Source organism: Parambassis ranga, chromosome 16 (genome assembly GCF_900634625.1).
Source record: "Parambassis ranga chromosome 16, fParRan2.1, whole genome shotgun sequence".
Lineage (NCBI taxonomy): Eukaryota > Metazoa > Chordata > Actinopteri > Ambassidae > Parambassis > Parambassis ranga.
Window position 1 is genome coordinate 6,523,574 of NC_041036.1, and position 27,929 is coordinate 6,551,502.

Here is a 27,929-nt window from a genome sequence, read left to right on the forward strand (position 1 = left end):
GAATGCATTGGAATTTATCTTATAAAAATGTGACCGAGAATATAATGACAAATATGCAGGTTTAAATGTTGCATTTTTAAAAAGGAGGCTAATTTGTATATGAGAAGATGACACACACAAGACAAAAAAAGGAAATATGTATATTTAAATACACGTGACAGTCTCTGCTGAAAACAGCTTCACAGCATGTTAGCATGACTGTGCAGCCACATGGGAAAATATTATCTTGTTCCTCTAGTCCATATAAAAGTAAAATGAATTAAGATGTTCCATATTTAGCTGAAAAGAGAAAAGTTCAGGAAGTTGTCCAACTTAATAGTGGCCTTGTTGATCGCTGCCTGTTCTGTGTGTGTGTGTTAATCACCTTCCCCAGGATATATCCACGACTGCCGCTTGCCCGTCCAGCTCGCATTAATTTAATCGCTGCTCAGCTAATTCATTGATTAATTGGTTCATTAGTAATGCCTGGCAACATCCATTTTTGCTATGACAGTCTGATGTTTCAATAGAGAAGAAAAACAGGCTGGCAACAGCCCAGTTTTTCCACCGTCCCACTGTGCATAATGTCCAACCACTGTCAACAGTTAGCCGCACAATTGTGTCACTGTATAACTGCCTGGTTTTGTGCCACAGGATGTGAAATGAATACGAAGGTGAACTGTGCACACTCTCTGTTCTTGTCTGCTTGAGTAATGTCACTTGGGCTTCAGCAGTAGGTGACATCATTCTTAGGAAAAGAAAAACTTCAAAAGCAGAAGGGACTGTTGGAGCTGCACTACCGGATGAGGTAGATGCTGTAATGAGAAGATGTACTACTGCTGCAGATTTATTTTGCAAGCCAAGGTCATGTTGCTCTGACATGACAAGTGGCTTCCAACTCTAGGATGAGCTGTCAACTGCTAACTAACATTATTATTAGTAATAGGACCTCCCTGGACCCTGAAACATGGAGCAGGATGTTAAGAGTGACCAACCTAGCCACAGTAGGAGTGCTGATGTAACATCATGTCCATAAAGAGGACACAGGTGTTCATGACCTTTGACCCCTCTACTCCAAGACAAAGGCTCAGATTTATAATTGGCATTTTGTCACAGTTGTAGCTCAGGAGCAGTGTCTTGATTTAACTAATGATGAGTAAGACCACAGGAGTCGAGATTTTAGCATTAAAGTGTGTCAGCTTTTCAGAGAGCAACATGCCTCCCCCTAGACACAAACACACACATACACACTCACAATTCTGCACCATATGCCCATGACAAGTGCATAAAAATCGTTCCCAAGCGATAGCACAGGCCAGCCCATAAAAACTTAATGCACCTAATTTTCCAGTAATCAAACTTTTATAGACTGCGATGGCTTTTAAACTAACAAATTTTAATTATCGCTTAATTTTAACAGCAATATTAACGCAATCCCTCATTCTGCGGGTGTTCATTCTCCATGAAATATTGAGTAGGGTAAACAGGGAGGCGCTGTCCGCTGGCTCCTGTTCAAACAAGCCGCCAGCAAACACAAAGGTGAGCTAGGGGTCGCTGAGGCCTTGCCAGTATCATGCTGGGACATCGGAGCTTGCACGGACCACTGGGAAAATGGAGCTACATATGTGCAAGCACGCAAAAACCAGAGATGACTACTACACGGCATTGGTTACTGGTGTAAGTTGGTCAGTCATGAGTCTGTTTCCTGGAGAGGAAATTTTTTATTTAAATTTAAGGATATACAAATATTGTTGGCCTCTTTCAAGTTGATATTTTGCTGCTGCTTTTTTTATTGCTCCTCAGTGCTGCTATTGCATCCTTGCTTACAGTACCAGCAGTACAGGATGTTATTGACTGCTGCCCTTGGGTGGCAGAAAACTAGGCCTTACCACCCAACATCAAGCCAGAGAGACAAAGTGCTGACACAGGCAGATAAGGGAAGGAAGAAAGAGAAAGATTAAAGAGCAGATTCATTATCAATAATTAAGGGAAAGGATTTATTCTAATGAATTAGGGGTTGTCGTTATCTACTCTTTATCTCCCCATCACAGTGCTAACTCTCTCTTTTTCTCCCTCACACATGCCATGCACACACACACACTGGCTAGTGTTTTATGTGTGTGTGTGTGTGTGATTTGACCCCTGCCTGGACCGTGTGGTCCATATTGCCACCATGCTGGCTCTAAGCAGGGCTCTTCCGCCCCCGCTCCTCCCGTCCAGGCTGGATGGTCTCAGCCCTCTGTGCCGGGGCAATATGGCCGGGTTGCACGGCACGCTGGGACCCGGCTGAGAGCCCAGAGCCCGGCACTGCAAAGCCAGATGCCCGCTCAGCTGAGCACAGCTCCTGCCACAGTGACGTGACCGAAGTCATCAATGTATATATATCAATTCTGTCATGTGTATGTACACAAATAAATGTGGTGCTATTTGTAAACATTCTGTTTACTAATGCGAGCTCATTTGTTAAACCCACAACACACACTGTGTCTATTTCAGAGAAGAAAAGCCTGCATGCAAAACCAAACACTTATTAACTCCATCTTTTTACTGTTAGCCATTAACAATCCCAAAGCAGTATCTCCTTTCAAAAAACAAACTTCTCACTGCAGGATGCTCTGAATATCCCTGTCTTCATTTTGTGAGTCATCACACCTGCGCTGCATGCATCATGCTAGCTATTTCTGGAACTGTGTTCATGCCTTTTCACCTGGATTTCTGTTTTTTCTCTTAAGGATTTTAGCACCCGCTTACTTGGCTCACACATACAGTGAAGCTGTCGAAAGAAAACAGAATAAGAAAACAGCAACAGCACTTGCAATTAGAAATCTCCAAAACACTGAAAACATTCTCTTCAGCTGCTTGTATCATACTTTGCAGAAAAAAAAGCCCACTTTAAAACTACTAAAACAAATATATCTTTCTTCTAGGCTGTCAGCACTCCTGTTTCAAAAGTGATGAGTGTATTAGTTCAAGGAGTTTATTATTACAAGCGTGAAAATGGCAGGCGTTTTTAACAATTACCTACGAAAACAGGTATGTGAGACGGGTCAGTTGTCTTTCGGCGCCCTGTTTTTAAAGAACTAATTACAAGCAATTGAGTCAAGGTTGCTGCTGTCAATCATACTTCCAAGCCACGCCCCTGTTGTTGAAGTGTTGGTTTAGGTGTCTGCAGACACCTCCTAACACAACACAGCAGAGGGACTGAAGGAAGACAAGCGGTAAAATGTGTAAACTAGCTTTAGATAACACAGTCAAAAAAAGATGTGCTTACACATGTATAAAAAAGTCAGTGTGTGTTCATGTACAAAGTATAGGGGGTTGTTACTTAAAAGAAGCAATGCTCATTATTCATTAGTAACTTCAAATATGATGTTATTCCATGTTCTTCCTCGGGGGCTTTTATTCATTGCTGTACCAGTTAACACCACACATACCAAAATGATGATAGTAACCTTCTCTGTATTTTATCCTCCTTTTATAATCAGGATAACTCTATTGTTCTTCTGTAAATGAACAGGAACAAGTATTTTTGATGTGCAACACTCTCTCAAAACCAATAAAATCACACTGGTGTGGACACTTTTACAGATTCCAAAGACTTTGCAATCGTTTAATTTATTTTTTTTTTTCCCACTAGGCTGGCTCAGACCGTGCATCCATTAACTGAATAAAAAAAGGAGATTATATATTCAGATGAAAATGCACTGAGGAACAGGGATAATTCAACACAGTATGATATTACAAGTGGGTAATAACAAAAGAAACAACTTCTTATTATGATTCCGAGCTGTAATGCAAAATGCTGCAATAAAAACCTTTAAAGATCACTCCAAGCCATCACAATCAAACACCACACGGCCAGGTTATGGTAGACTTACGAGGACATGCTGTCCCCATAAGTATATGTCCCCATGAGAAAGTGCACACATGCAAGCAGATAAAAGGACAAAAAGCCCTCATCTCCGCTCAGTGCCTGCAGTGAGGACTGGTGGTGTGACTGAGACGAAGACCCAGTTGTGTCACTTTATAACAGTTCAGCTCTATCTCTCTCTCTCTCTTCCTCTCTCTCTCACCCAGAACCTGTCAAATGGTTGGAGTCTGTCATCTCAACCTTCCTCCCCTCCGATTCATCTTCCTCTTTTTTCCCCCACTGGGGTTAGAACAATATAAGGGGCTAATATTAGCCTTTTATTTAAAGTCAGATCCGGCCAGCGCTAGCCGCCACCGTCCACTACACTCATTAACTGGACGTGATTGTAACGAGGAAGAGTGACCTGATTACATACTATACAGGTATGGATGAAACATTAAAATAAAACTACATCGTGTGTTTGATTTGATTTTTTAAGTTACCTTCAGCAATGAAACATAAGCAAGTTAAGAAAGTGGTGTCCACATGACAAGACTATTTGCTGGCTTATGGTCAAAAGGAAGTGCTAGAATTTGTGTCTTTGGTTTCAATTGCCAAAGTTACCTAGCCAGGACTTTTCCACACAGAAACATGACATTTTGTTAGACATGTTTTAGTCCATCTCCCTTAAACAACAATGGTTTAGCTGATTAACTAAACAAGACATACCAGTAACTGTCAATGGGACTCTCTCCTCCCCACCCAAAATAACTTGGGGTCCCAGGTGGATTTGGTTAAGTGGAGCTTGGCGTAACCTACGGCTAGTCAGGTCTTTTCCTACTCCTGGTCCTCCTCCTCTCATCCTTTGACTAACAGATCTCCCCAGTGTTCTAAAAATACCTGGTGAACAGGGCCGTAGAGATGGTGATGAAACTGCTTCTCTGACACTGTCCCCCTGCAATCCATCTCTCCACCGCCTGCCAGCCAGCATATGTTTGCAATTGGCTCCCCCCAACAACCCCCATTGCCTCTCAACCCATCCACTCCCCCTCCTTACTGGTCCCCAGTTGCTGGTTCAGATACACCCCCTACACACACACACATACACATACACACGTTTGCACAATTCCCCATCCTTTCCCTTTCTCTGTCTCTCTTTCTCCCTCAGCTACCGTCCTAGTCTCCAGGTCTGAGCTTTCAAAACCAGTGCAGTTATCAATCACTGAGGCAGTACTGTCAAGTTGGCCCAAACCGCTCATATATACACACACACACGCTTCCTCTCTTTCTCCATTTCTTTTCTTTCTTTCTCTCATCTCCTCTCTCTGCCCATCTCTTTGTCATCCCCTCTCTTTCTCTCTCTCTCTCCATCTCCTTTCTCCTTCTTTTCAGCTCTTCCGTCCTCCGTCCTCTGCCTCCTCTCTTACACTTGCCCAAATTTGTTCCACTTAATAAGCCCTCCCCAATGACCTTGTGCTAATTAAGCTGCACTGTGTTGGAAATATGATGGTTAATTAATGATGAGATAAATTCTGTCTGCAGGACTGTCAGAAAAATGATGACACCGTGTTTTACAGGTTTAAATAGAACAAACCTTGTGGCTGTCCTCACTTTAAGTGCACATGCAGGAGAATGTGTGTATGTGAAGGTGTTGTGTATGTGAAGTGTGTGCTTGCACATAAAAACAATGAGAAAACAACAGATGAAAGAATGATCATTTGATTGGTTGTTTGCAGCAATGGGAGAGGACAGTTATTTTGTGGTTGCCCATAAACATAAATGCAACAGCAAGTCTACTCAGTACTACAAAGTAGAAACGATGCACAATAATAGCACAGGGATTGTGTTGAGTTAAAACCATAAATGTTTGGGCTTAATCAGTCATGTTCTCAACATATGTAGACTGTTGTTTTACCACATGCACTTCAAAACCAGAATAATGACTTTTAAAAGTGGATCTTCACTATTAACTTTGCTGATGTTTTGGGTCTAATCCACAAGCATAACAACAGAGGGGGCAGTATATTGCATAAAGCTGGATACTATTATGAGAACACACTCTCCCAGAGATGTGTTCACAGGACAAAGTCAGAATGACCAAGGCTACAACTCACCTGGCCTGTTGAAAAGTGCATCTGGTTGACAGAAAAGAATAATAGGAAAAAAATGTATCACCCAGAGTCTCTGACTCCTAAAACTAAAACTAAAAAGCCAAATCAGCGACAAGGTGATGGCGTTTGTTTGCTGGGATTGTATCTGGTACCTAGAAAAGCCTAGCAGCTCTGGAGACTCTACAAGCAGCTAAGCAGGAGAACTATTGAAAATGTGGTTGAAAAAGAAATGATAGTGTTATTTTAATCTTAATTAACAGTAATGGAGGTCTCTGACTTTGATTTGTGGTGTTTTTTTCAGATACAGATGGTAAATTACATAAATGATGCTTGGCACAGTGGAAAGGAGAAAATATTTGACCACTTTAAAAAGCTAAGGGTGGTGCTAATTTTGTTTTCTGTAATTTCTATAAAGACGGGCCAAGTGGACATAAGAGGGCCACAGTAATAGTTGGACTCTAGAGGTCATTGATCCCCGGTTAGCTGAGTGACAGACAGCAGTCACAGACAGACGCAAATGAATGAGGTATAATGTTACTAAATCCTTGGATAAATAAAGGTTACAAAAACAACAATGTGAATGAAACAGAGACTTGAAGCAGTGGAGGATATGAGGATTTGTTTCCATCTAATCCAGATGAACAGCTGACAGTAGGAATTTAGTTGATAATGTCTGAGAGATGGAGAGGCATCTGGTTGGGGTGCTTACTTTCATATCTGAAGCCACTTGTCATATCTAATACCACACGTTGTCAAAAGTATCAATTTGGTTGCGGAGTAATGAAAAAGCGGGTCTGTTTCTATTTTAGCGGCCCGCTTGACAGATTGAGAGGTGTTTAACGTCTCATTTTGGCTTGTCAGGGTTCTGGAGAGGGGGAGAAGTGGGGGGCTTCACAACTTCATCTCCTCATCTTTCTTTTTCACACACATACACATGCACACACACTGACAGCAGGGCTCTGTTTCTGATAGACAGGGCCAAGCGGGAGACATTACACATACGCAGAAACACACACGTGCATACACACACGCACAAAAATGGTAAAAGAAACATCATTCATCCTTAATTCAAGAGGGAGAGCAGAGACTTAGATGAGGGAGGGAGCCAGATAAAGTTTGACAGAAAAAAGGGATGTAAGCAAGAAACCGAGACAGACAGAATGAGTGAAAGCCATTTAACTCATTAGGGAAAGGGAGGATCTCAAGTTATATTTAACTTGAAATTTAACTAGTAGGGATTTTTTTTCCCTTTAAAAGCTTGCAGACCTCCACAGAGGTTGTAGCAGTCATCCTCCAAAATCTACCTAATTGCCTCGTGTATCTCTTACATTTGTCTGTCAAAAAACAAGCTAAGACACTTAAGAGTCAGGCTCTAGAAATTTACTTTTCCAAGCTCCACTTTCTGTTTTATGACGAGAAGGCAGATTGTGATGCTTAGATTGTGACCTTACCTCTCTTTACGTTGTCCAACTCCATGTTTTCCCAGCAGGTGGGTACTAAGGTGTTTCTTCATTACAAAGGCCCATCTAGAAAACACACATAAGTGACATATGTATGATTATTAACAAACATTTGTGTGCTGATCAAAATTTACTTTTTTCAAGCTGTTAAATAAACCAGCATTCTTACAAAAATACTCGATTATAAACACATTTCCTGTTGTCATTTTCTCCCACATTGAGCTGTTATACAGGGCGGATAGTGAATCTGTGTTTTGGCCATTCACTTTTTTTTTCTTCTTCAATGATATGCTCTGATAAGAGAGACTGTCTGCTGCTTGTCTGCTGTTGTCCCACTATTAGACACTACTTCCAACAATTGCATGAGAAGACAAGGCCATTCCTTCTCTTACATTCCCAGATTTTTCCAGGAAAAAACCCATCTGACATTGACTTTTCAGAACAGCAAATAGAAGCTGTCATAAACAGGTTTTTGGCTCATATAACTATTGTTCTGTTAATCAAAGACAGATTGAGAAAACAGACACAAATTTATATGGGGAGTTACAAGAAGTTTGTTTTTTGAACTTGCACCTTTTCTGGTCAGACATTAGTGTGAGAATCTAGAACAATCCTCCACATGCTGTGCATAAATGTGTCACACAAGAATGTGCACACGTGCAAGGATTTAAACACACAGATATATATATACAGTACGTAGCAGTAGCACGCACACACAGTTAAAATTACCAGGGTGCCATCGCTTGACAGTGACCACAATGTCCTGACTTCGTCGAGGGCCCTGAGTTTACCATGTCTCCTAAACAGCATATGAAAACATAATGAACGGATGACAGGACTAACTACTCTGACATCCAAGCTGCTTCACCAGTGTTTTCATCCCCTGGCCTTTTCATTTAGCACCCATCACTTCCCATTATTGTGCAACAGAGAGACAATGACCACATCTGAGAGCCGAGGATGGAGCTACATGAAAGAGGCAGAGGGAGTTGAACCGGCAGTCATGTGGTTGGCACTGTCACTACACACTGGGTTCGTCCTCTGTCTTGCTCCTCCCACGTCTTTTTTTCTTTTCTGGATGTTTCACTTTTCATTCTTCCAAGTAGATCGTTATTGTATTTTCTCTTCGGCAAGCCCGTCTGTGCCTTCCCTTACTAACTTCAGTAGTCACTCTATCATAAGGCAAAAGCATAATTATTTCACCATTTATGTCAGCATGTCAGCTCGTGCCCCCCTTCTCTACCCCAACAACCCCCCCAACGTCTGGACAAGCGCACACACACACACACACGGCTGCGTCCTCCATCCTAACATGGCCCCAGAGTCCCGTCCGTCATCGAGGGCCCTTAGGCCAGTGCTAACTAACACTACCATATAAATATTCAAACATGTTCCACTGTTTTGCCTCGTTATCATCACTCTAGATTTTCTCAATCCTCTCTAACTCAATCCATCCAGCCGTCCAGAATGTTGCCTTGGAGTTAAACTACAAGCAAGCGCGTATGACTAAATCTTGTATACTCCAATCAGGGGGAATGGCAAGATCAAAATGCTGAGCTTCTCTGGCCCACTGGAAGCGCCTCTGACTGACGCCATCATCTATAAATAAACAAACAGCATAATTAAGATATTTTTTTGAGAGGATGGGGGGTAAAAGAATACATCAATACATTTGAGAGAAAAGCATGGCCTTGGAACACTTCACGCATGCTTGTTTAAGTCGTCGTGTTTAGACGTGGAGAAAAAGAGCTTGCAAACATTTCTGTTAATTATGTATTACAGCTGTCCTTCATAAACCTAATTACAGAGTGCTGAAAGGCAACAGGGGCAATTTGCATATGCGCATGAAAGACAAGACATATGCAAAATATGATTTTAATTAGCATTCTTTGATAGCAAGGGGTACAAATCAAACTGGCATGTTGTGAGATTCTCATCTCACCCTTTTTTATAAACTGGATTATTCTCAGAGTGGCACGAGTGCAAGATGCTTAATGCCCTGTGGAGGCACCTGGCACAGCCTGCGTGCACACACACACACACACCATTAAATGGGTGTTAATACTGCACAAAAACTCCACAGTAAATAACCATGCACAAAAGGAAAAATGCAACCACAATGTGCAGACAAATTGTGATGCAAGTGCATTCACAATTAGCTATTAACCATATCTAATACAGACAGACTTCTGATAATACCGAGATAAAACACAGACTGCATACACACATACTAATACATATACAGACAAATGGCAATCCTTATTCACAAAAAGACATTCTCAAGTACCCAATATCTCATGTATACACACACACACACACCAACACACAGAAAGATCCCATATCTAAATGTTAAAGGGGCAAATCCATTTGTTTAAGGCAGTGTGTAATCAGCCCCCTGCCCTTGGTGTGTGTGCATCCTCTGCCATCCAGGTCAAGGCCTCAGCTTGTCGTCCTGCTGCCTTGGGCTGCATCATCAGCCCGAACCATCAGCCTTGATGGTTATTGTAACAAAGGGATACTTTAACATGCCATTCATCCATATCAATTCTCTCTCCCCCCCTATGAATTGAACTAATAAGGCTGTGCCTCTGCCCTCCAGGGAGGCTCATAATATCCATTGCAGATATAAAAAAAAAAAAAAAAGAAAAAGAAAAGAAGACAGAGGCTCTGGTGTTTCACATTCGACTTTCCCTTCAGACTAATCGGCGCGCCACAGCTCGTTAGGTCCGTGACGTGCCGGAGCTTTACCGATAAGCAGGGGAGACACGGCTCAATTACCCACAGTTACAATCTTTCTCTTTTTCTTCCCTCCCGCCGCCTGATGATGAAGAGATAACATGTCAATATTTGATACAAACAACTTCATTTGCCTAATGGTGTTCCTGGATAGGCCCATCTACAGGTCTGGGAGGGATGGGAGATCTAAGAAAAAGCCTCAAGCAAGACTTGGCTTAGATGTACTGTAGTCACCCACCCCCCCCTTGGTCCCCCACCCCTAAATTACGCACATCCATTCCCAACAGCTTTGCACAAGGCATGCTAGGATGAAGCCAGATTGGACATAACTTTGCAAACTTTTTTGTGAGTTACTTTCAGCTGGTTTTGTAAGCTTTTGTCAGTAACCCCAAATCATTTCGGTCAACAGGAAAACATCCTCAAAGAACCAACTACGGTGGTACAAGGAAATGTATTGGTTTTCCTTTGAAAATGATTGAGTATCCAGTTTGTTGCATGCTGTGCACTGCCATGAACCCAAAAGCCATGAGGGTGAAAAATGAAGCTGAAGTGAACAAACCACTGAATTGCACGTGGTTAAAAGGTAAGCCATTATGAGGAAGCAACCAGATGTAGGAACTGCTCAACCCTCACCGAGTGAAGACGCCCGAAAAACTCAGGGAGGAAGAGCAGTTCCATGGGGGAAAGATGAAAAGGGAAGTAGGGATGAAGTTATGGGACTATGCTTCAGCTCTTTTTGTGAAGCGCACACACACACATACACACACGTAAACTCCACAGTGGTCCTCTGGGCCCCAAAGAAATGAGTGTGTGCGGGCTCATCCAGCCTCCTGTGCCAGTCCTAATGATGGCCTCCACCTGCTGCTTTAATGTCACAGCTGGATCGCCCTCCATCCTTCACTGACTCTGACTGCCATCAGCAGCAGGTAGCTCCCCTCTGCACTTTCCTCCCTCCATCTCCTTCTATCTTATTTCTTCTACCACTCGTCTCCTCCTCTTCCATCTATCTGCTATACTCATCCCACATGTCATCTTCTGCACTCTTTAGGACACTTTTCAATTCCTATCGCACTATTTCTGATCATCAACATCTTCTTCCACAGTGTAATATTTCCATATTTAGATATACAGAGACAGAACAGTGTAAGTTTTATAGCAGCACATACATTAGCAACTTTCATGTCAAAGGATACTGCACCCACATTCTATATTTACCACTGGAGAAGCAGACCAAGAACATAAAGAACATTTCACAATGCCACAACTAATTCACTCTTCAGAGTAAATGTAATGTGTTTCTTCCTTGTTTATTTTTTTATAAACACATCCTGGAGAAGCGGAAAACCTGGAAGTAAGTTGACATGTCTAATCTGAGAAGCTCTGACAGGCAGGTGAACTGACAGAAGAACAGAAACCAACACTTGGCTGACAGCAACCCTGGAGCGCTGAGACAGCTGCCGACATGTCAGACAGACGGATAAACAGACAGGAACAAGAAGTCGAAAGATAAGACATTTATTGACAGACGGAGCGACTGCTTTTCTGACAGAGAGACAGACAGGCAGACATCAAGCATAAGGACTGAGGAAGCAGGAAGGATTCTGCTGAGTTTACAGGCTGGGTTTAATGGATGTACTACAAGCCAGCCTGTAGCAGTAGAAGATGGGGGGAGAGAGAGAGAACTAAATGTGATGTCAAATTTGCAGATGTGGAGATAGATGGTGATGGAAGGATGGGGAAAGAAAAGCCACGGGAGAGAAAGAAGGGGAAATAAAAGAATATGAAAAATCATGATGGAGTATCTAGATAAGCTGGAGTGAATAGGAACTAGGGTGAGAAGCAGAGGCAAATGCAGTTTGCGAGGCCGTCGCTTTGTTTGACGGAAGCAAGAGGCGACTTTGCATCAATATTGCTCAGGCTTTATAAGAGATCCGCTTATGGAAACATCCCATAATGTAACAGATATTAAGGGAGGAAAATAAATAAATAAAACATCCAAATTGATTTTGTTTTCAAGCCTGTGCCAGAGCAAAGCAAGCACTTGATCTATTCTAAGATGATCTTGATAAAAATAAGAGAGGCAAAGAGTTTCTCTGACGACTGATCAACGTCAAGGCTCTCAGTGAAACAGACACCTCTCACTTGTGACGCCGTTCCCTGTGCGTGCACGCGCCTATAGTGTGTGCATCTTGCATGCATGTGTGTGTGTGTATGTGTGTATATGTGTCCTCTAGTCTTAGAGGAGGGTACATAAAAAGCTCACTTTGCCTCTCCAAAGGGGTTTTTGGATCATCTGCTGAGGCAGGTGATGGGGCTTGACGGATTGATTGAGGCGAAGTTCTCATCGACAGTGGCAGCGCCCCATAGAGTTCCCAGCTCCAGTGCACACTGTTCCATTAAAGGATCATTTAGAAGGAGAGCAAGTTCCACCTGCATTTATGCAGAGTACACCCTAATGTGAGATGAAACAGACATTTTCAAGCTACAGGAAAGGAGAGAAAAAGAGAGGAAAAAAAAAAATTATAATAATGAAAAATAAAAATTCAGTCTGTTCCCAACAGCGCATTTCCATCTTCAAGAGAACAGCGATTGATGAAGTAATCTATTATTGATATCATCATCGTTATGTGCCGATGGCAGATTCAACGCGACGAAGCCCCCCAGCTCTAAGCGTCATAGCACTGTTTTCATATTATGCTACTCAGCTTCATTATATTTTCTAATTAACTGCTTTAATTTGGGATTTAAATCCTAAGTGAGGGAAGAAACTTGAAAATGCTGAACAAGAAAGAATAATACTGTATTTGGTGTCAAGATGAAAAGAGAGGTGTAAAAAAAGGAGGTACAGACAGTTACAGAGGTGGCTACAGCACTTTTCAAAACAGATTTCTACAAACTGGCACATTGTGTGGTATCAGCACAAATACGATTTACTTTTATGGATTAAAAAAAAAAATACAATCCGCAGTAAAGACAGCACATGTCTTGAGAAACGTGTTAAATGAAATACTTTACATTCGAAAATTATGCTCTGTTACAGAGAGGTGAAAAAGTCTCGTTTTACACAACAAAACAAAATGAATCAAAATGCAGGTTGTTAGAGGCTGTTAGCTTCTCTTGCTAATGCATCTTTCTCCCCTTCCTTCCTTCCCTTCCTCTCTGCAGTGCAGTTAAAGATATGAAAAATATATGTGCTTTTTTCCCCCCTCTCCTTTCCACCGCGCCGTGTTAAATCATTAAAGAGAAGTCCTGCTCATTATCTCTCTAAACAAAACTTCTCTTAAACCAAATAAATCACTGTTGCGCTGCGCAGCTAACAGCCGTGAAGGGATAAATTACAAAGCGCCTCACTGGCAGCGCTGGTATTTTAAAAAGCTTGCTGCACAATTTCTATGATGTGCAGTAATTTGTAATGCAGGTTTCCTTATGTTTATATGGTCTCTTCAGGTGTGTGTGGCGTCGGCTGGGAGAAGAGGTGAAGGGCGGGGAGTGAATAATAATAATAATAATAATAAAAAAAGAACCTATTTGTGTTCTTTGTACTTTCAATATTATTAGGCTTGCTTAAGCACTAAATCTAGCACTAAGCAAAATGACTTTACAAGCCTGAATGTATTTTTATAAAGCGCTTATACTGCTAGGATAGCACAGCTACTGTCAGTAGAGGTTGACTGAAGCTAACATGTTACATGAAAAGAGATGTTTTTTCCTAGTGATATTAAACAGCATAACATTTAATCAACAAAGAAAATCATGGCAAGGTATGAACACTTGGAAAGAGCACTTTAGCATCATAGGATTCAGTTAAAGGACATATTGATATAATTCATCTGAGAGGCTCCTTAAGGCAATAAGTGTTATTTCAAGGTTTCTGCACTGACACTATTGAAGCTGTTACATACATTCCTACTTTAGAATGACTGCTTTGATGGAAGAATAAAAATAAACTGACCCTCTGTGGTCAGAGGTTCCCACAATTAATCAGAGGCAGACACCACTGCTGTTAGCATTATATTTTTGATCATGCAGTCCAAGTCTAATATTAGGGGAACTGTGCACATTCTTTTTCACATAACCAGAAGGGTCTTATCTCTTGTTAAAGAGTCTAACTGAGAGAAAACATGCCATGCAACCACTTTAACCACTGAGTATCCTCATGAACCAAGAGCCATGATAAACCTCCACCGCCACCCCCCTCCCGACCTTTCTCTCTCTCTCTCTAGCCCCTAGTGGGCAGATTAAACTGTGGATAACAGGGCTGCACTTGGGTCCATTTACAACAGCAAGCTTCCCCTGTGCCTCCTGGGGATGAACAGTAGCCCTGATACACCCCTGCCCACAAAAAAGGCTCAAACATGATTTATTCAGTCTATTTACTATACACTCAGCTTTATCCTCTGAGAACAAATTAAACATATTATGAAGATGGTGAAGAAGATTGGTTTAATAGAAAAAGGAGGAAATTGAAGGAGATGAAAATGAAACATAAAGTCTGAGAAGTAAAGGACATAACATTTTAAAAGTTGAAGGCCTCTCTCATGACAGAAACATTGCCTTTTGTAAACACAGATGCATGGCAAATGGGAGCACCCAAAACTATTGCTTCTTCAGATGCATTGGAAAAAAATACGATCCAGAAAATCAAAGAATCCCAGGTCACCACCTTCAGACCTGAGCACGCAAAAGATGCTAAGATTGAGAACGGGGAGAGAGAGAAACTGAACAGAAACAAACAAAGAAGACAGCCTCTAATTTCAAACGCTGTTGTTTTGGTGAGTGGTCTCGCACATTAAAAAGAACTGAAGCAACATGACAAGCGAGAGTTGTATTTCTCTCACTATAGTTTTGCTAAAGCAGATAATCCATAAAACATAAGGCCTCTGTATTGACGTTTTTCCTCAGCCAGCTGAGTGAAGGGCGTAGCTGGGATGTCAGGCCTGTCTGTCGGCCAGCTACCACTCTCATTATCCTCGCGCTTCTGTGAAGGGCAGCTAAGGTCACACTCCAGAGGAGCAAAATAAACCGCTATGGTACTAATCTAATATTCAGCGATCCTATCAAAGAATGACTTATTAGGCTCAAAGAACTGTAAGTGTTGAAAGAGGAGGAAGATTGCTCAAAGAGGAAGTTCACACTTTGTGGTGTATAAAGAGCTGAACTGTAAATGTGACATCTGTCATCTTCTCTGGTTAGCAAAACTGAAAAGTACTTTCTCTAACCCAGGAGTAACAGAGTATTTGCTCTGAGGTCCAGTGAGGTGTCAGTTGTCTCAAATGGTATAAGACAATGGACTAAAGATTGAGTAAGAGAGTACAGCTTAGAAATTTACACAATACACCGTTCAAGTGTTATTATAGATGCTGTTGCCTCCTACTCAAAGCTAGCACACTTCTACACCTCTCAGAAAGTATGCACGCACACACACACACACAAAGGATGTCTTTGTTTGGCTATTGCTGCAGTTGTCTTGACACCCACCATCTGCCGCCCCAGCAACACAGAAGAGTGAAGAGAAGAGTTTCTCTGGAAACTCGCCCTCCACCTCCTAAACCCCACACCCTCCCTTGACCAAAAAAAAAAAAAGGAAAAAAAAAAAGGTTTTACTCAACTGAGCGTTGGCCTCCCTCCCACCGATAACGCTCTCTAATGCTTCACAGGTTAACTCACTGCTCAATAAACAGCCAATTTCTACCTATCCTAATGCCTTGTTTAAGTCTTTGCTGCGATGTATAAAGCAGTAAACAAACACAAACATTTTACTGTATGAGCGGTCCGAACATATCTCGGTTTTTTTTTTTTCAAGAGCAAAGAAATCTTCAAGTTCGCATCCAGCTATTTAATAAAGCTTGTCTTATTGAAGTGTGTGTGCGGGACAGGAAGGGGTGGGGTAAATTGCAAAGGTCCTCCTCAGTCACCATCTACAGACGTGAGATGTATCACAGAGAGCAAGCACTCAAAAGTAAATGAATAAATAAATAAGTAAATAAAGTATGCTATGCAGATGAGGGTGACGAAGCCTCCATCTCTCCTATTCTGCAATGCACTGGCCATTCATCACCTACACATGCAAAGCACCCGCTCTAGTCCTTAGCATATTCGCATATTCTAATGAAGGCTTGCATGCAAATGAGGACGACCTTTTCCTTTTGGCTTTTCCTTTTTTTTTTATTCTTTTTTTTTTTACAACTTTACATTAAGAGGAGGGGAATGGAGAGTGGAGGCTGTGGTGGCTATTAGAGCGACAGGCTGAGTACTGTACGTGACGTTGTGATCTAAACTCAGGGACGCTGTAATTAGGCTAATCTATTACCAGACGGCAGCTGTCAGAGATCTTTATGGCAAAGGACAGACTTGTCAGACACTTTATTTATTAAAACTGGCTCTGGATTTTATAAAGAGGTGGTCAGTTAGTCCCACAGAAAACTGTACCCACACTGTGACATGAGCTCAGACATGGATAACACCGGCACCCATGGGACCTGAGTGCTGCCCCTGGACCTTTGAGGTACTACACGCTGTGCAATCTAATATTGGCTGTGGGTGTTGCATCAGTATAGACACCGGCTTGAACATGAATATTAAATAATGTCCATTTGGTGCAGTCAAAATCTAGGCTTAATGTGATGCAGCTTTAGAAAAGAAGAATGATGGAAGACTTGATTAGACATATCTTATATAAAGTATATAAAAAATACTCTCTTCCACTTTTACAATCACTTTCAAAAATGATTTTGGTATTAAATATAAACAGTATCAGTCAGACCTGTGTCACTCCTGGCTTTAAAATGCCATATTGATTACAGTCTGTCTGCATTTGCATCCGACTCAGAGCCAGACCTCTCCCATCTCTTTCTGTCACCACTGACCAGAAGAGGGGAGGGGAAACCAGCCGTCACCAGCCTCTCCTCTCCCTGTCCACCAGGCAGGGTCCTGGGCTGACGGCGGGGAGGCGGGAGAAAGTTATGCCTCCTTACTGTGACTTTGAACTTTCTCAGATGAGGCATAAATATTGAAATATTGAAATGAAAGATGCGACGAGTGAGGAGGGGGTGGGAGGGGCAGGAGGAGGAAGAAGAGGAGAGAAAGGGGGAGGAAATGGGAGAGAGAGAGAGGATAGACGGATGGGGGGGAGAGACAGGAGGCCCACTGAGAGAAAAGACAAGGCCCTCACCCCTCTGCCAGGCTGCATTCTAGCAGGCCGACAGTTATGGATAGGAAACATTACTGCTGCTGGTAATTAAAGCAAAAACTAATACTGTCTCTTGGATGAGGGGGTTTCATAGTGAGCATCCATTTGTCACTGCTGCGCACTCGCCAAGGCCAGATTAAATCACACACATATTTAGTCCTGCTGTGCACAGAGGCTCTATCTATCTATCTATCTATCTATCTATCTATCTATCTATCTATCTATCTATCTATCTATCTATCTATCTATCTATCTATCTATCTGGCAATAAAATCTTTGTGTTTATTGGTTTCCCTCTTCAGTGTTTGTGCCCTCTAGTTTTGCACAATATATAAAGACCCAGAGAATCTCCACATCCATGTGCAGGATAAAATGAGTTAGAAGAATGGATGGATGGATTGCATGTAAAAAAACAGTATTACCAGCATCAATACAAAGATCTTAGTATCAGCTTTCAGAAACACATGTAGGTCAACTTCCACTAAAGAGTCCTCAGCGAGGCAGTTAGTGACTGACTGAGTGACTCCAGAGTGGCAGTGAAAAGGCCACTGGCTGGGGGTGGGGGGGTAAAGACGAGGAGGACGGTAGAGGAGGGGGATGCCATGTCACCAGACGGAGGGGATCGGTGACACTGAGCGTGTCACAGGGTGACGGCTGCACTCTGCTAGGACCAGCAGCCCCTCCAGCGCTGTCAGAGGAACCAGCAGCTCCAGATACTGACACTAGCAGCCATACTGACAGGCCAAACATGACTCGTCTCCGCTCTTGCCACGGACAAGGCCTGACGGCGCACAGACACACCAAGAGAAGGAGGGATGGAGAGATTAGAATGAAGAAGGAAATAGCAAATAAATACAAACTGAATCTGTGTCTGCCGAACTGGAAATAGAGTGCACAACACTGTTCAAAACACAGAAAAATGACTCTGAAGGCAGGTCAAACGTGGAAAAAAAGAGAGAATGTTGGCACCAACCATTAACCCTCGAGATGACTGGCTGATATTCCATCAGCTTTTTTTTTGACTGGATGGAATGGTATCAATAGTCATGTTAGAAAAAGTGGCAACACAATCAATATTGTTTCATTAATTAGGAAAAAACAAGTGAAATTTTAGTTGTCTGCATTTTTGCTTTTCATAGAAGTAGCAAAAAGGTGCAAAACCAGGTTACTATGGAGACATTTGCATGAATAGCACGCTTAACCATCCATCCATCCATTATCTGAACCTGCTCTGTCCTGCTATGCAGGGTCACAAGCACCCTTAACCACATAAACAATTCTTAACCTCATTGACAAGCAACATAAAACAAATGGTCGTGGTTCCCCATATTAAATGTGAAGCCTCATATAAGTTACACCTTCTTATGAATTGCTTGGGATCTCATTAAATCTCTATCGCAATAAAAACATGTAGGACCCGCAAGGAAAACAACATGGAAGAAGGTGGGAGAATAGAAGGATGACAGTGATAAGATAGAGATGGAAATATGGTGATTTGAGGGGAAAAGCATGAGGGGGGGAGGGAGGTAATGCCAAAAGGGGAGAGGGCAGAAAACAGAAAGGAAAGAAAAAGAGGGAGGAGATGTGGAGGACTCGGACAGAGAGAGAGAGAGAGAGGGAGAGTGCAGCAGCGAGACTGATCGCTGTTGATAAGCGCTCCCGACAACTTGTGACCAAAGTGGCGCTTCGACACTAATCGGCCGTGAAGGCTGACCTGCAGCGAGGCAGCGCAGTTCAGATCGCATAGGGCCGGCACTGCGGCTCAGACGAGATGGACCCAGACAGGAGACATCCAGGCATCAAAACTCCCTGAGAAATTGCGACATGGCTTCAGTGCACTGTGAGAAGAACATAAGAGGAGGAGGGAAAAAAAAGCAGGCAGTGATACTCGTTGCTCTTGGCAGTCGAAGTAGACTTATCTGGCTTAAGATGAAAAGAGAAGGACACAGTCAGAGGAGAGTAGAGTGAGGGAGTGAAGGGAAGCGTCTAGGGGAGGGGAGGAGGACAGAAAAATATGGGTAAAAAAATACAAAGATCAATTTTATTGACAATTATCTGTGAGCTAGACTGTGTTATATTGGAGGATAACCTTGAACTGTCTGTGTCCAACCTCTGCAAGACATAAAGAGTGTGTGCAAACTATACCAACAGGTTTGATACTCTCATGAGCAAAAAGTAAACAAGTCCAAGACATTAAAAGTGATCTGATGGAAGAGTAAACACATGGTACACGTACTGCATGTATACAACCTCGTCTAATACGCTGTGCACACCTCCCTGAGGTATTCACCAGACTCTTTTTGGTAAAACTGCATCTATATCCCCCAACAAAGCAAATGACATCAGCCACAAACCAGTAGGGGTATTTGTGACACATATATACCACTGACAAGGATGGACCAATTATGGATGTATACAAACAATACTACCTTGATAAATAAATAAATAAATAATCTGTCAAACATTGGCTAGCGATAATTATGTGATAGTTCACATAATATTCTTGCATTTGTGTTCAGCAAAAGTGGCCATTTAAGGACATGACCTTGTGCTCTCCGAACGTGTGATGGCTATTACGCATCCTTTTCCTAATCAAGAATAATCAAAGACAAAGATGTTATTACTATAGACTAGTCCCATAAAACCTTCTGTCTTTTCAATTAAAATAAATCTGCTTTCTTTTTCATTTCAATTATTCTACTTCTGATGGTCTAAGTACTTAATGATTGAGTCATCGTTTTTATTATGCTAATAAGCTGCCAATAATCTGTTAATGACCCTTTGAGGATAACCTAAATAGTTCCAGTTAAAGAACAACTCAGCTTGAGCTGTCAGACCATCAGCCAGTCACTCGAATTTACCAGAAAATGAATCCGTTCCATACTTTCTGACACATATTGGCCTTCTGCATACACATTGTTAATTCCTGGATAAATATTTTTGTATTTAATCAGTGCAGGCTGTCCTCTGTTGCCAAAGCGTTGCTATCACAAGGAGGAATGTCATGAAGGAGGACACATGAAGCTATATTCTAATATATACGGGAGGGAACATGCTATTATTCACTCATTAATGACCAACCGCCTCCCACTTAAGGTGCCACATGCCTTAAAAAAAAGGCTACACTGAGTAAAAATACATGGGATCTAATGATATCTGGAACCATAAATCATCTGTGGCTGTGTCCCTTTAGGACAATTTACAGCAAGTAAACATAAGCTAGGTGAAGAGTGGGGGTGGTGGAGACTGTGTGCAAGACGATGTATCTGTAAGTGTGTCAATATTTAGTGCGTACATGCGTCTAAAAAAAAAACCTACCTTCTACCTATTATACTTAAGGTATGGTAAGGCTGTTGAGGTGAGAGCAATAGAACTGATTGATGAAAAGGTTAAAAAACAAATCTAATCAATGTATTACAAGTGTCATCGAAGAGCAGAGACGAAACAATACATGTCTCTACCTCCCTTCTACGTCTGATAACATGCCAATAGATTTAATAATGGCGGAAAAGTTCAACCTAACCACCAGGACACAAGTGAGGTTGTCAGTGTGAGTATTCTTCACATTTGTACGCACACACACACATGATTTGGTTAAATCAGAGACAGAACCAGGGATTCTAGAAATATTCCCTTATTGATCTGTTGTGGGAAGATACTATCTCTTTACATGAGGAGCAGACCACTGGAGCCAGTAAACACACAGAAATTCATGTACAGACACACAAATAGTATTACCACAAAACACATGACACAATGAGTGTATGCTTTCATTTATAAATACCAAAAAAAAAACACACACACTAACCTACCCACAAACCACATACACTTAACACACATGTAGAAATAAAGATTACATTGCAATAAATAAATAATACAATCTGCCGCACAATTACCATTCTGTGAAATTACAAACTGGCCAAAACTGTTTACTTATTCATTGATGAATTTAATTGCTCGTTAAAACCGCACATGAATTGGTTTGCATAAAAACTCCATGAACACTCTTGTGTTCTGTCTAAAGGAAGAAACTTTGTGAGAAATGGAAAACAACAAATCATGCTCCTCAGTTCACTTAACACATGTACACAACTTGAATTCTTCACCACAACTATTTGCTTATATTTATTCTGCAATGCTGAAAAATTAGTTATTTTAGAAAGGACTGGAAAAGTAGTTTAAAAAAAAAAACACACACACACACACAGTAAAAGGACTGTCTGGGAGATATGCAGCACAGTGCACGCTATTAGTTCTGACTGCTCAAGCTTCCCATTCCTGTACTTACAGTATACCGCAAATAGGACCATCACTTTTCATTACCTGCTGTTTCCAGCAGAGCTTCACTCTATCATTGCCACGGCATGCTAATGTAAAGCAGGCTACTGTCATGTAAATTAAACTGTTTGTTTTGTTTGCCTTCCCTCCTTCGGCTGATTGTCAGAGCGACTTGCCAGGAGCAGCAGGTGTGTTTGTTTGTTTGTGTAGGAGTGCACCGGTGTGTCGGGTTTGCCGTTTGTGTGTCGCTGCTGCTGCTGCTGTTGCTGCTGCTGCTGCTGCTGGTTTACGCACACAAGCTCTTGCTGCACAGCAACAAGTGAATGTGTGAGTATTTGTGTGTGTGTGTGTGTGTGCGGCTGTGTACACAAGTTATGGAATGTGAAACGCAGAAATGACACACCACATACACAAACCTCCCAGTCAACCAGATGTGCTGCTGACCCTGAGCTCAGCCACTGAAATGCAAAGTCGGATGCCTACTTGGCGCTCTTTCCCCCCCCAAGCGCAGGTACAACCAACTGTCACAAACAATGGGGGTAATATGCATACTGTGGGATAGGGTTTGCTACAACATGCTCTCGATGTAAATCACATTTCAGAAGTTTCCAAGTGACAAGCCAGTCAGCCACCAAGTCAACCACCCAGCCAGTCACCTAGTCAGCCAGCCAGCACAGCGCTCTGCTGTATCTGCATTGCCACTGGGTAATTGACGGTGTGTGTGTGTGTGTGTGTGTGTGTGTTTTTTTTTTTTTTTTAAAGAAAAGTGACTCTGTTTACAGAGCTGCTTTAAAATATGGAAACTTCTCCCTTGTTCATTTGTAGACACAGGGAAATATCAAATGGCACAAGAGAGAAATAAGAAGCCTTCATGATTCCTCATAATGAGACAGATGACAATGACTCCCATCTCTAATTAGACAGTTTGTTTTTTTTCTCCTCTTTTTGAACGTCGACTGGCATGTTAACTAGATAAACAATTCTTACATCTGTAAGGAGAGTTGTGGGAAGATGCATATTTTTCACTCTAAATATGTTTAGCAAGCTGCATTGGCACTATGATAGCCAGAGACTTATTTTAAGTGATGCACATGAGCGATTTTAAAGCCTGGAAGATTTTTGGCCAATAGATATTTTCAGAAGTTTCTTACTGGGTTTATTTTAACAAACTCTTCACTTGGACTGAGATGTGATTCAACCAGCATAAGTGTTTTTATAGGTTAAAAAAAACAATACCTTCATCTTTGTGTAACATCATCCAAAAACAGTTCTGTATAAGAAAATGATTGTTCCTGCATGAGCTGTTTTGTTAACAATCAATCATCAGCCACAGTTTAGACTCACTTTATTTTCCCCTGTTTACTTTAAAAGCACAAAAGTTAATTACTTACTTTCTTTTTTATATTGTCAAAAAAAAAATTTGATTCCACTAGCTTCATCATTCTTATTTCTACATAGGGCTTTTTATGGACTGTCCTTTAATTGTAATCAGTTTGTTTTCTTTTTATTTCTATAAACAGCAACAGTTTTTAAGTTAAGTACAGGTTTTGTAATGGACAGTCAACCAATCAGCACCCACCCTCCTTTCACTCATGCAGGCATGTCAGTGCTATACCTACCAGTCCAGCTATAAGTTGTAGCTAATAATCTCCTTATATTATCTTAACGAATAAAGATTTATTATGATGTTGTGTCAACTAGCTGGCCAGCTAGAAAACACACTAATATACATGTATCTGTGTGTTTTGCCACCAGTCCCTGAAAGATGCAAGAGAACTGACTAAATATTGGACTGTCTTCCAAACATTTTCACATTTTAGACAAAAAAATGAACCGATTGTCTCAGATGTAGTCTAACACCTGCTTTAATTTTCAATTAGAGTAAGAGTCTAATTTTCAAAATACTAAATAATGGCATTAGCTGTGTAAAAAAAAACTACACATACAGTAATGACATATTTGTTATATTAAGATCATACTATTAGTAGCTTTAGAGTGGCAGCAGTTGGTTCGTTATACTATTTGTGACATTCCAACAGCTTTTAAAAGATGCACTTGAAACTGAATTATCTCTGGATAAGAAGAAATTCATGACTATAAATACTATACTAGTAAAAGTCTTGAAAAAAATACACCAGAGAAACATCCCTGTCTTTTGACCACACACATTCTGCCTGGCACATCAACCTAGTTACTAAAAATGTAAATGCAAGGTAAGAGTAATCTCATTTACACAAGGCAATTTAATCCATGTAAATCCAAATAGCTGCTGAAGAGCTCTCACAGGTTTTAAGTGCCTTCAGCAGCTGCATGCCTTTTGTAAACAGCTTTATGAGAGTAGCGGAAAACAATCAAAAGACAAAACAAAAAAAATTCCATGGGAAAACTGACTTCCATTTCTACAAGTAAGACCTTATGCTCTCACACACATGCACACAGACTCATTGCCTCTGCCAGTTATGTCCAGCAACAACAGGCCCTGTCTGTCAGACAGCATTATTCATCATGCCTTATCCTAGTGTTTGGATTTCTTAGTGCCCAAAACAAAACAACAGCATGCTATAGCAACGTCAATGTGATCCCGTGACAGATCTGAAGTAACACAAACACGGCCGAACTTCAAGTAAATTAGCCCTGCGTGATGAGTCGACCACGTCCGTCACTGTGAATCGCTCAGCTCTCCTCTAAAGCAAAGCAGATGCCATCAGGGCCGGCAGAGCGAAAAGGACACTTACCAGGATGATAAAAACAACAGAGAGCTTTTTATATGGACAGAAAATTATGCGTTCAGGGCTTTTTTTTTCTCTTTTAAAGAGAAATCCAAATTGTTGTCAAGAGGGTTCCAGACTGACAGCGGCTGCAAGATCGCAATGACCTTTCCACATGTAATGTCATTTACTGTAAGCAAAAAGTCTAAACTTAGATGACACGCCCTTTTTAAGAAACAAAAAGAGGACTGTACTTAAAATCTGAGGGCACAGATACACAGGATACAACACAATTCTACTGACACTCGAGATGGTTCAACAACTGACAAAGGGCACAGCTTACTCACCATTCTCTGTTACTAAATATAATTCACACTGATACATATTCTTTGTGTGTTTGTTAAAGTCACTTCAAGGACTTCTCCCTTCATAAAACTTATCTAAAAAAAAAACTACATTACATTATAATACATATCTACAGGTAACCCATGTGTCAATAAAGATATTTAGCTGATAACATAAACAGCAGAAGAATGGATCATTTCACAACTTTGGCACATCTATAATCAAATATTTAAGTTGAATGCATAGAAATCCTTCAAGTGTATGTAATGTAATGTAATAATTAAAAAAGGACACTCGTGCTACAAATTATGTTACTTCCCCAGCAGAGAACATTAAAACGAGAGGGGATGAAAACAGAAGAAAACTGTGTGTGTATGTGTGTGTGTGTGTGAGCATGCTGGTAGTGTTGGTTTAAGTCTGGTAACACGTTCCTTAGGGCTACTAGTCCTTGCTGGTGTTAAATAGAGTCCAACTCTGATGGTAACTGGGAGCATTTGATCTGGAAGTTTCCACTGACCCAGGGCTCCTTCTGACGGTCTCCACTGGTTATGCTAATGTCTGCCTGGGTCTCCCATACCGTGGGCCGGTCTTAATGACTCTCAGGATGGAGGGGAGCAGCCAAAACAAGTCTCCTTGGTGGGTATCTTGTTAAATTAAAAGACACGGGGCCACTCAGGGGATGGTTTGCCAGCGTCTGAACTACTGAAGGACTGCAGCAGGAAAGTCAAGAAAAACAGCTTCACTGAATAAACAACAGCGGGAGCTCGACTCGAGGTGGGTTATCTGATACAAACAGGCAAATGAATATGCAAAAACAATGGCGCCAGTATCACAAAACAAATATATGTTGATTAGTTTGCAAAGCACGAAAGTTATCAGGCTGTATAAACTATAGTTTTTGTTTTCACTGTTTGTGTAAATTTGGATAAATTAAGAAGAATGTGTATGAATTTAAGGTATATGTGGGGTTGGATAGGTCAGAAAGAATAAAACTAATGTGTGGGCAGGTGTAAGTGTAGCTGAGCTGGTCCGTCAAGGATGTCCAATCTCTACTTGTAAGGTAGGTAAACAACACAGTAAGTGGGAGTGCGTAGCGTACAATCATTCTTCTTTCATACGCACGCACGCTGACAGACACACAAACCTCTGCTCTCTGAAAACTACTTACACACACATACACACAAAGAGACTCTCTGCCCTCCTCCATCTCTCTTATTCTAATCTCAAACTAATCTTTTCTCATTCTTACCTCCACAAACCAACTCATATTTCACCACCCGTATCTTTACATTTTCTATTATCCACTACTGAAAAATGTGACCAATACGGCCACTGTTTTGAAATAAAATATGAATCATCTCAGATAAAGATATGATGTGCTTATTATTTATTTATTATATATGTTTTTGTTTTTAATTCCCTGTTAGCCATCTGTGGCTTGTCTTTTCTTTATTTTTACCCTTTTCTTCCTTCTCTGTGTAAAATAAGTTATTCTCTCCCCCAACTTGCTGACAGAAATGTCAGCAGTGCAACTAATTTTTCACCATTTTTTCTGGCTAAAATAAGACAAAGCAAGGTCTGCTGACCAGCCAGTGGTGTCTGATCAGATTGGGACACCCAGAATGTAATACACACACACACACACACACACACACACACACACAGTTCTTGTATCTACAACTCTGCCAGATATATATAATAGAGAGAGAAATAGGAAATATGAAGCCTTCAGCCATAGCGCAGCAGCATTACATATGAGGGGAGATCCCATCGGTCCGGCTCTGTATTTAGTATTTCTCGTGAGTAATCTTTTGTCATTTTATCACAAGAAATGAAATAATGGGGCAATCCTCTAATGAAAAATGAGCCAGTTTCTGTAGCACAGGAGAAACCAAGAGACAAAAAAGGAAAGAAAGAGGTTCTGAATTCAAAGCTTTCAGGGAAGGCAAATGTCTCTATCCTGCATGGCAAAACTGCAAGGTGCAAATCCTTAATTAGAGCAAATTACACATGAATCTGGTATGAGAGATGAAAGCAGAAGTAAGCTCTTACAAGATAAAGCGTAATAGAATTTCTAGGAGAACTTTTTTTTCAGATTTTAGTCAAGCATTTTTTAGCGTATATATATTTTTCTGTCACTTTCATAACACAATGCTTAACAATGGCACTTTCTGTGTGAATGATTAATCTGAAAAAGTAATCAAAGCTGTCAAATAAATGTGGGAGAAGCAGCAAAAAGTTACAATTACAATTACTTCAACACTATAGTCAGACAGTTCTTAACTAAAAACTTCTCAGATTATTTTTGGCCTTGATGTGGTATTTTTTTTGCAACAAATGTAATCGGTTAACGCCAGCCTCCTCTGCTCTTCGTAAATGATCACATCAAAAATAAAGTAAATAAAGTATCTAAAAAGCATAACTTAATCCAAAATCAACGGTGTATAATTGAAAAATATATAGGAATAAGCATCATCATAAGTAGTTATTTATCCTTTTGCAGAGGAAACACACACCCCAAGTCTGTATTACTCTTTCATCTTCTTCAATTGTGTTTGTGCCCATGCATGTCTGCATGCGTGCAACTGCTGTTAAAAGTATGTGTGACAGACAGTCTCTCCCTCCTTGCATCTGTGTTTAATTAAAGGCAGAGTTTCGGCATCCCAAGCCACTGCCGCAACTCATCCACACACACACACACACACACACACACATACAGAGCAACTGAGCAAGTAAGGGAGGGAGGCTGGCCCTAATGTGCATAATTAACTTAACCCCCATCACTTGACTTTAAAAGGGCTGTTTGGAGGACTGAGCCAGGCAAATGGAGGCTGGGAGAGTGGTCCTTTATGTTTAAAATATTCATTACTGCATTTCAGAGCGTTTTCAAGCATCCTCTGATTTTTGTTTTCTCGTTCGGGAGGACAGATTGTTGCTAAGCACCTCTGAGACGACAGGAGAGACTAGAGGGAAATGGGACAAGTCACCATTTCAAATAACACAGACACACACTACAATGGACAAGTCTGGAAGTATCTCATGTGGTTATACTCTTGTACTACTGACTTTGTAACAAGAGAAGAGAGTTGGTCTTTGCATGTGAAACACAGTGTATACCGGCCAAGAGAGCCTGTCATGACTCCAGCTGAAGACGAGTTGAGAGCAGGAAAGAGGATGGGAACAGGAGTGACTGGCCAAGAAAATCTCTCACCCTCCAGCTTGGTCCTTTTCCTCCTCCTCCTCCTCCTTTTCCTCCTCATCCTGCTGTGCCAG

General features: G+C 41.2%; 1 protein-coding gene across 2 annotated transcripts in view; it reads right to left on the reverse strand.

The window, feature by feature from the left end:
- znf407 (zinc finger protein 407) overlaps nt 1-27,929 on the reverse strand; it is a 123,728-nt gene that overhangs the window by 59,121 nt on the left and 36,678 nt on the right. For both annotated transcript variants that reach the window (XM_028426288.1, XM_028426289.1), the window contains one exon: nt 7,392-7,466. In XM_028426288.1, the coding sequence (XP_028282089.1) occupies nt 7,392-7,466 (75 nt within the window). The remainder of the gene's footprint in view (nt 1-7,391; nt 7,467-27,929) is intronic.